Source organism: Lithobates pipiens, unplaced genomic scaffold (genome assembly GCF_037356315.1).
Source record: "Lithobates pipiens isolate NorthernLeopardFrog02 unplaced genomic scaffold, aLitPip1_a1.2 Scaffold_30, whole genome shotgun sequence".
Lineage (NCBI taxonomy): Eukaryota > Metazoa > Chordata > Amphibia > Anura > Ranidae > Lithobates > Lithobates pipiens.
The window spans coordinates 50696793-50706297 of record NW_027507791.1 but is presented as its reverse complement, the minus strand read 5'-3'; the positions used below and the strand labels follow the sequence as shown (position 1 = coordinate 50706297).

General features: G+C 41.5%; 1 protein-coding gene across 1 annotated transcript in view; it reads right to left on the bottom strand.

Annotated features, from left to right (window-relative positions):
• Positions 1-187: 187 nt before the first annotated feature.
• Positions 188-9505, bottom strand: part of LOC143942201 (insulin receptor-related protein-like) — an 89513-nt gene continuing 80195 nt past the window's right edge. The window contains exons 13-17 of the mRNA XM_077463454.1: positions 8976-9112; positions 8223-8391; positions 6497-6605; positions 1716-1786; positions 188-234 (exon numbers count right to left, since the gene is read on the bottom strand). Of these exons, the coding sequence (XP_077319580.1) occupies positions 188-234; positions 1716-1786; positions 6497-6605; positions 8223-8391; positions 8976-9112 (533 nt within the window). The remainder of the gene's footprint in view (positions 235-1715; positions 1787-6496; positions 6606-8222; positions 8392-8975; positions 9113-9505) is intronic.

Genomic DNA, 9505 nt, shown 5'->3' with positions numbered 1-9505 from the left:
GATCTGTGCTTTGATACAATCCTGTCTCAGGAGGTCTACAGACAATTCCTTGGACTTCATGGCTTGGTTTGTGCTCTGATATGTACTATTAACTGTGGGACCTTTTATAGACATGTGTGTGTCGTTCCAAATCATGTCCAATCAACTGAGCTCAATTTTGTGTCATGCCAAAGGCTGTGCAAAGATTTCAAACAAACTTCTTTAACATTGTCATCATGGGGTATCGTTTGTAGACTTGAGGAAAATAATGAATTTAATGCATTTTGGAATTAAAGGCCAACATAACAAAATGTGGAAGTGATGCACTGTATATACAAATACTACTGTATACCGATTTTTATTTTTTTTTGATATTCAAAATTGGGTTTCAAAATAAAAAAACTTTTTAAACATTATATTTGATATTTTTGCAATTTATTCTGCTCCTAAAAAATCCCACACATCCTCCTTGTTCATTGACTAAATTCAGGGATGTGGTGCCTAAATGAAATTGATAGGTCCATGACCAAAAATTATCTTCTTCAAATTAGAGGAAACCTTTAGAGCAGTGGTTCTTAACCATTCTAGTGCCGCGACCCCTTGATAAAGTTTCCAAGTTGTGGGAACCCCTAACAGTAAATGTATTGTCGTAGCGTGGGTTGTCCGCCCCAAGGCAAGACAAGTACTTTGTGCCCCTAACCCACAGACATTTAGCGCTCCCCGAGTTCCCTCGTACAGTATTAAAACCCTTTCTCTTTGTTCTCCTTTCTTTCCCTTTTATCTCTCACTCTAATCCAATTTCTTGTTTTTTTCCCCCCTCTCTATAGCGGGCTCTCTTCTTCTTCCTCTTATTCTCTCTCTCCCCTTTTCTTTGTTCCTCCCCCTCTTTTCCTCTCCCTTCCATGTATTCTCCGTTTTTATTCCTTCTCTTACTTCTTGGTGGCGGGGAGTTGGGATCCGCCGCAGTGGTGGCGGGGAGTTGGGATCAGCCAACTTAGGTGCTGTTGATCAAGGTCGTCTGCTGATCTGAGAACTGTAGTGGGGACTTTTAGTGGCAACTATAATCACAGGTAGTGTTACTCACTGTGTCTCTGGCTTCACTGCGTCTCTGACTTTGTGGTGTCTAGCAGCAGTGCCATCTATGCCGAAATCAGGAGATGGGGTCTCTTTCAGCCCCTCCCACTTCAAATTCCTTGCCAGTCAGCTGACCTCTAGTAACTGCCCCCCCCAGCTATGCCGTGAACTGAATAGGCAGCTGCGCAGAGGCTGAGTGGGCGGCCACAGGCTCCAGGGACAGCCCAGCTGGGCGGCCACAGGCTCCAGGGACAGCCCAGCTAGCCAGCTGCGAAAAGGCTGGGAGAACAGTGCGGGCTTCAGGAATAGTCCAGGATTTGGTGACCCCAAATAGCCATTCGACCCCCAGGTTGAGAACCACTGCTTTAGAGGAAGGTTGAATGGCTGACTCGATATTGTTCTGGGAACTGCCAGAATACAGCACTATATATCCTGTATGTGGCCAACGCCACATGGTTTTTACGAAGATGATAGCATGTCTAAAGTTGAAGCAAACATGGAATTTGGTTTTAACTAATTTTTACTTGGCCTTCCAGTAATGTAAAATTATGAGTGGTCTACCACCACCGATTTAAGAGGCTCATTGATTGTAAGCAGGACAAATATGCAGCTCAAAACAGAGAAAGTATTTTTTTGCTGTGGTGCAATATTCTCAGACTTACCTTCTGATGCACTAAAATACTCTGGATTGACGGATGCATACAAGGTCCCATTTGGGTAGCCGTCATTCTTTCTGTAAGCAAAGGCAAACATACCCTTAATCAAGAGTCACTTTAAAAGAAAAAAAAAAAAGAAGATAGGAAAAATACACCATTTAGCATACCTTTAATATTAGAAAGCCAGCCCTACATTGGAAACATGTGGTGGTGACATACATATTTTTTTTCTTGTGAATCAGTGCATTATCCATTAAAAATTTTATTAGAAAAAAAAAAAGTGCCAAATGAATAGGAGCCAAGACTAATAATGCATAGAAACAGTGGAACCCAAATGACAGGAATCCCATGGTGACATGTTTCAAGGGATATTCCTCCTTTAGATGTGCTGAAGAAGGGGGTACATCCCTCGAAACACGTTAGCGTGTACGTTCGATTCCCAGGTCTTGACAAACATTAACATCTAGACCTCCCTGTCATTCGGGTTGCTTGGTTTCTACACTTTATTAGCCTTTGGCTTCTCCTGAAAATTTATTTGGCACCGTTTTGTTTTGAAGAACGTTTTTATGGGGTAATGCACTAGGCCTTTGTGCCCCTTTTTTTATTTTTGTTTTGCCATTTGTTAGTTGGATCCTCCAGTTTGAAGAGAGTGGTCTTGGTGAGCCAGGTTTGTTAAGGTCAACAACTGGATGATGACCCTGCATTGACATTACTCTTAGCTCCAATAACTCCCTAGCACTTTTTAGTGACATATCATGGTTTCATTTTCATACTGTGTTTCATCTAAGTGCTGTCATTTCCGGTCTACACTTACTTTAGTGATGACTGCACGGTATTTCCCAGGGTAGGTTAACCGATGGCGACACCAGTGACATAAACCCATCTGTTTTAATGGACACTGGTAGTCTCCATCAGAAGCACAAATGGGAGATGGGGCATTGTTACCATATAAACCATTGGCCATTCTTCCAGAAGCACGTTTGTGAGGTAAGGCACTGATGTGGTTGGGAAGGCCTAGCTCACAGTCCCCACCTTAATTCATCCCAAAGGTGTTCTATTGGGCTGAGGTCAGGACTCTGTGTGGGTCAGTCAAGTTCCTCCACCCCAAACGTGCTTATCCATGTCTTTATGGACCTTGCTTTGTGCACTGGTCCAAATCATGTGGTGGAGGGGGGATTATGGTGTGGGGTTATTTTTTCAGGGGTTGGTCTTAGCCCCTTAGTTCCAGTGAAGGGAACTCTTAAGGCGTCAGCATACCAAGACATTTTGGACAATTTGGACAATTTCATGCTCTCAACTTTGTAGGAATAGTTTGGGGATGGCCCCTTCCTGTTCAGATAGGACTGCACACCAGTGCACAAAGATCCATAAAGATGATCAAGTTTGGGGTGGAGGAACTTGCCTAGCCTGCAGAGAACCCTGACCTCAACCCAATAGAACACCTTTGGTATGAATTAGAGTGGAGACTGAGCCAGGCCTCCTCGACCAGCATCAGCACCTGACCTCACAAATGCACTTCTGAAAGAATAGTCAAACATTCCCATAGACACACTCCTGAACCTTGTGGACAGCCTTCCCAGAAGAGTTGAGTCTGTTGTAGATGCAAAGGGTGGACCAACTCAATATTAAACCCTACAGACGAAGACGCCTTTAAAGTTCGTGTACAGGTAGGTGTCCCAATACTTTTTGTAAAATAGTGTATAATTTAACTGTATTTGCCTTCCTTGTATATAGTCTACTGTTAACGTATAAAATTTTAGCGCCCGAGTTAAGATTTACTTAAAAAAAAAAAAAAGTTATAATTGTTGAAATTGCAGAAATTAGAAATATAGAACGCAAAGAAATGTAACCCTCTATTATTGGTTGGCTTGTTTTTGCAGAGCCCATTTAGGGCAAGCCAGTTCCAGCTAACTCTGGTATGTCACGCAAAAAAAAAAAAAAATATTAAAAAAAATCTATATTACTTCCTCACCATCTGCCAGCTTACTCACGTGTATTTTCTGAAAATGAAGCTGATCCAGAGGGTAAACAGCTTCTGTTTAACATTTATGAATAATGATTTAAAGAAAAGCTAAGAAAATGTAAAAAGTCACGTACTTACTTTGTAACATTCTTCCAGGAAAATAAATATGGTTACCGACAACAAACTACATGTGTCACTGGATGCCGGTAAAGGCTGGTCGAGGTGAGAAGGGTGCAAGCAAGCTCAAATTAACTACTTCCCGCCCGCCGTATTCAAAATGATGGCCCCAGCAGGGATCAGTTATCCTTGCTAAGCCGCACACACTCACGAGGGACATCTCTAATCACATGGTAAAGAGCCTACGAAGTGGTGGTCACTGAAAGTTTGAAAAAAAACTTTCAGTGACCCCCACTGCCACCTCATCAGTGCCCACCAGTGAAGGAGAAAAATTACTAAATTTACTACATTTTATAACAAAAACAAAGAAAATAGTTTTTTTTTTTGTTTAGAAAAAAAGTAAAAACACATTAAAAACCACCAAAAGAAAGCTCTATTTGCAGGAAAAAAAATTATAAAAATTTCATTTAGGTACAGTGTAGCATTACCACGCAATTGTCATTCAAAGTGGTATCGCTGAAAATTGGCACGGACAGGAAGGGGGCGAATTTGCCCAGTATTGAATTGGTAAGGGGTTTAGACATACGTGACTGTGGTCAGATTTTAATATATACTAAGAGCGGAATGGGCTACAGTGTATGTGAAAGTAATTGTATAAAATCGTGGGTACAGCATGGAACGATAGGAAGCTCTAATGTTTTTTATTGCCATCTGTGAACCTGCTGGGTACCAGTTACCATATTTATCCTGGTGACCATTGTCACAGGCCAGAAAGTGATGAAAAATTCAAAATCTTAAAGCTGTCAGCAAATTACGGTAAGTAGTAATAGAAAATCCTCTAATTGAAACCCGTTTCTGTGTCAACCCTCAAATGGGAATTCTATTCACATCACATTAGAGAGATTTTTTTTTAATTTCCTGTTGTGTCTGTAGAAATGGAGGTCAAGGGAAATATGCCCAGTGGGACACAGGCTGTAAAAAAATCTAAGGTGGTTTAAGCCTTCACATTTAAAAAAAAAAAAAAAAAAAGTTTCAGCTTTATGTACATTGTAATGGTATTCGCAATAAGGATCTTGCTCTGAATTGAAAAAAATTAATAAAAAATTATATATATGGTGGACCAACTCAATTTGTGAGGTCAGGCACGGATGTTTGGATGAGAAGGGCCTGACTCACAGTCTCCCCTCTAATTCATCCCAAAGGTGTTCTATCGGGTTGAGGTCAGGACTCAAGTTTCTCCACCCCAAACTCACTCATCCTTGTCTTTATGAACCTTGCCTCACAAATGCGCAAGTTTGGGGTGGAGGAACTTAACTGGTCCGAGTCCTGACCTCAACCCGATGGTATACCTTTAGGATGAATTTTAGCAGAGACTGTGAGCCAGGCCTTATTGACCAACATCAGTGCCTGACCTCACAAATACACTTCTGGAAGAATGGTCAAACATTCCCATAGACACACTCCTAAACCTTGTGGATAGCCTTCCCAGAAGAGTTGAAGCTGTTATAGCTGCAAAAGGTGGGCCTGGCTGAAGCTGCCTCTCTTCATTGCCCCATTCACCACAGTCCACTCTTCTGGTTCTGCACTCATCTCAAACTACAAAGTCCCAGTTCTCTCAGGTGTGCCTCCCCAGTCCTCCAGACTGTGCTTCACCGATCAGCCCTCCTGACTATGACCAGTTGTCCTCTCTGGAGTCTCTTAGCAGTGGTCTCTCCCACTGTCTCTCCTCCAGGATCTCCTCTCCTTCTGGCTGCACCCACGCCCAGGCCCAAGGCCACCCCCTCCAGACTGGGGAGCTCCCTCTGGACCCCCGACAGCCTCCACACACTCTCACTCCAGCTTTTCCACCTGATAACTCCTCCCCAGCTGGACTGACCCAGAGTATTTAAGGAGGCCAGCCCCCTGCCAATCCAAGTTGGGGACTGGTCAAGGCTTCTAAGTATACCCCAGACAGTTCCACATCCCTTCTCTTTCCAGAATCTTTTGGAAAGAATGAGGCCTTGGTGATGCTGCCTGTGAGTCACCAGCTGCTACACTGAGCCACACCTAGCCCAGAATGAAAACAAACAGGCCTAGCAACCAGCCAGACCTGCCCAAATGTACCTACACTCTCTAGCACACTACCAGTGGGTGCTACACCAGTTACCAGTTTCCTTTAAAAACTTCCCAAAGATACCCTTTAGTGAGATGACCTTTTTTAACCCTGAGTGTCTCTATACCCGTCCAAGTGTTTCTCTGCTGAACGCTCCCTCATTGGTGTTATTAGAGAGCCAGCAGGCCAAAGACAGAGTCTACCTATATTGCCCTTCAACAGGGCCTTAGTCACCCGGAAGGGTTACTCGCTCCACAGGACATCCATCAACACCAACCTTTGGTTTCATCAGTCCAGCACTGTCAACCAAACACACCAAACAGATCAGCATGGGAAGTAAAAGGGTAGAAGAGTATGTGCTGCTGGTGGAGGCATCATTAAACTGGACTCGATTATATGCCATGTACTGGATTTGCAAATGTCATGACTATTTTTAACAGATCACTTTTTATATGTTCCAAAACACCTGCATGGATGTTTGATTTTGTCTTATAGCTTATAAAAGCTGTACACCCAACATTGGGAATCTGGTTGCCATCTATCTCTTCACTTGGGTAGGACCATTATGTCAGAGAACCAAAGACATCAAAAAACACAGAGAGAAGATAGACTCACCCCTTCTTGTTGTAAAAGAAGATAATGGCAGCCAGGCAGGCTATGATCAGCAGGAGGATGATAGGCATGATTTTGAGCAGCAGATATAAAGTCTCCGAGGCCTCTTTTTCTGTGGAAATAAAATCATCTACATCTTGTTTACCTTAAAAATTCGAATACCAAATGCACATAGTTAAACCTTAATAGTCTGGGGAGGAATTAAGTCTACAAAATATGGAATGCACCATGCAAGAACTAAAATATGATTTTTTTTTGTAGTACATTCAGCAAAAATAATAATTCACATATAAATATTTACCAATGTTCATTTTATAAGTAATTAAAATCAAAATAGATTTTTTGGAAAAGGTCTGCACACACTAATAGGGTATTAGTAATACATTGTATGCTAGCTAAAAAGGCACTTAATGGGTATCTGACAAAAAAAACAAAAATAAAACAGTTGGTCGTGGATAGAGCTGTGCCCTCACCCGAGGAGATTCAAACTCTATTTCCTTGTTTTTGTCACTGGGACAGAAAATTATGGTAAATCCAAAAATGTTACAGTCACTAGGACGAGAAGTAAGGGTAAATCTACTACACCTGATTTGATGACAACTCTTTAATGTGGCATTAATTCACCAATTGAAAATAAATAAATGCCCCTGGGAGCTTTATGCCATAACGTATTAGTTGGCAAATAATGTGATGCATTTACAGGTCAAAAATCCCTTCCGGCGAAGCGTTGTCACGGGCATTTCCATCTTCGGCCGATCCCCCTTTTCGGGTTCAGACTCTTCGACCACTTGTTTGGCCAGGCCACGATACTGTCACTCCTGTGCATGCACAGAGTAGTCACATTATCACAGCTCAGAGGGGTGCTGTCAACGTACACTGAGCCACGTAGGTGCATCTCGATCTACATTAGACGCAGACAGGCTGGGAAAAGCAGTTATGCAAGAAGAGATCAATATGGCTGGTGGGAGGTGCTGCACATAGCTTTCTGAAAACAGAAGGCTGTGGTGGTAATGCCCACACGTGATGCTGAGCCTCCATCATGCAAAGAAATGATATCCAAGAAGTGAAAGAGTCGGGCCAGACACAGTCAGGCTTGGGAAGACAGTCCTAGATAATATGTTGGATGTGCTCCAACAAGTAAATGAAGCAGGTTCTTATCAGACTTGCTGCAGCTTCTATTGCAAATTGTGAGAAGCTCACAAATGTGCAGAGAAATCAGAGTAAGCCATTCCAGTCCAGGAGGGGGGCTGTACAACTGTGCAAGACTGAAAGCAAGGCTGGAGTTTAGCTTTAAGAGAGATTTCCCTCCACTCTTGTGTCTCCAGGACAGTCCATTGGGATAGAGGAGAAAACCCTTGACAGGGTCCACAGCCATTCCCAAAATTCAGGGCCTGTCATCCCAGCTTTATTACACAGTGAATCACTGACATGGCACAAGCAGCAAAATGGAAGATGAGAGATCAGCCTTCATTGGGTGCTGCTTAACCTTAGGCAGTACTTGATAAGGCCAGGAGAGCTTCTGTAACAGCACCCATGTGGTCCATACACATAAAAAAGTGACAGAGGGAAAAAGCAAGTAAAACAAGGTTTGATAAATGCATTCATTTTTTTTCCTGTATAGGAAAATACTGAGAACCTCATGCTGTAGCCAACAATCACATTTTCAAAGCTCTCAGAAGATTTGGTATGCTATAATCCTATATAATGCCTTCCAATAGAGCAAACTCACCTGGAAGTCGTACAGAGAACACAATGGGTTCTGTCCATGACCCATTGCCCGCCAAGGACGTCACTCTTATCCGAGCAGAATAGTTGCCAGGTTGTGCCACGTTGATGTACACCCCCTTGTACTTTTTGAACTTCTGGCGGGAAACACATACGACAGTTGATGGACCTTCCTAATAATAAAAAATAATAATAAATCAACATATAACCCAAATGTTTAATATGCCTGTGGAAATGGAGGTTTGCAACGTGTACACATTTCAGAATTATATTGCAAAACACTACTAACTACCCACACAAATACCCATTCACTTATCCAATTGCCCACACATCTAAATACCCAACTAAATGCTGCTTCCAATAATAATACTTTGAAAAAAAAGAATGCATCACTGTAAACACTTGAAAATGTAATATCTATTATAGATCCCAATTATACAATATTATTTTTGATCAGCCAATAATGCTGATCAACATGCAACAGAAATAAAACATTTAAAAAATATGAATTTCACTCTATCCAGAGAATACAGACAAACTGGGTTACATGCTAGTGCAATGGAAAATATACAGTCTGTAAAAGAATAGAGAAAATATAAAAAGAACAAGCATACACAAAAGGAATTTAGAAAAACATAAGTGTGTGTAAAGACTGACTGGGTTCATGAATGTAAAAACCCCTGTATTTTATGAACAAAAAATTGTTAACCTGAATCAATTTCTCCAAATCAATAGAGCCAAGTGAATGGAGTCTTACTTCATTTTCCCTTTTGTACTTGATCTCATATTTCAGGATTAATGCATTGGGATTGGGTGGCTCTTCCCACTTCATAAAGATGGTATTGTGGCCAGCAGAATGCCATGATATATTACCAGCAATGTTGTCAGCATGAGCTGTACAGGGGAAAAAAAAATATATAGAAGATACTGTGTTAGCAGTCTAGTGATAGTAACATTACACAAAACAGGCACCATATAGATCTTCAGATATCTCAGCATTTTCAAACTTGCACTTTAAACTCAACAGTTGATTTAGGATTGATTGGTTCAGACAATATGAATGTGTTTTATCAGTTTATCAGTTCATTACTCACTAGGACAGGAGGTGAGGGAATTGGAAACAGAAATAAATCTCTTACAAAGGTCATCAGTCACTTAGGTAGAAAAACAAAACAAAAAAAAAAACACTGGGCCTGATAAATACAATACCTTTTCTACATGTATAAAATATGTGGTACTGCCATGGGTGCAATCAACAGGCCTGTAAATGGATTGTGATATTTACAT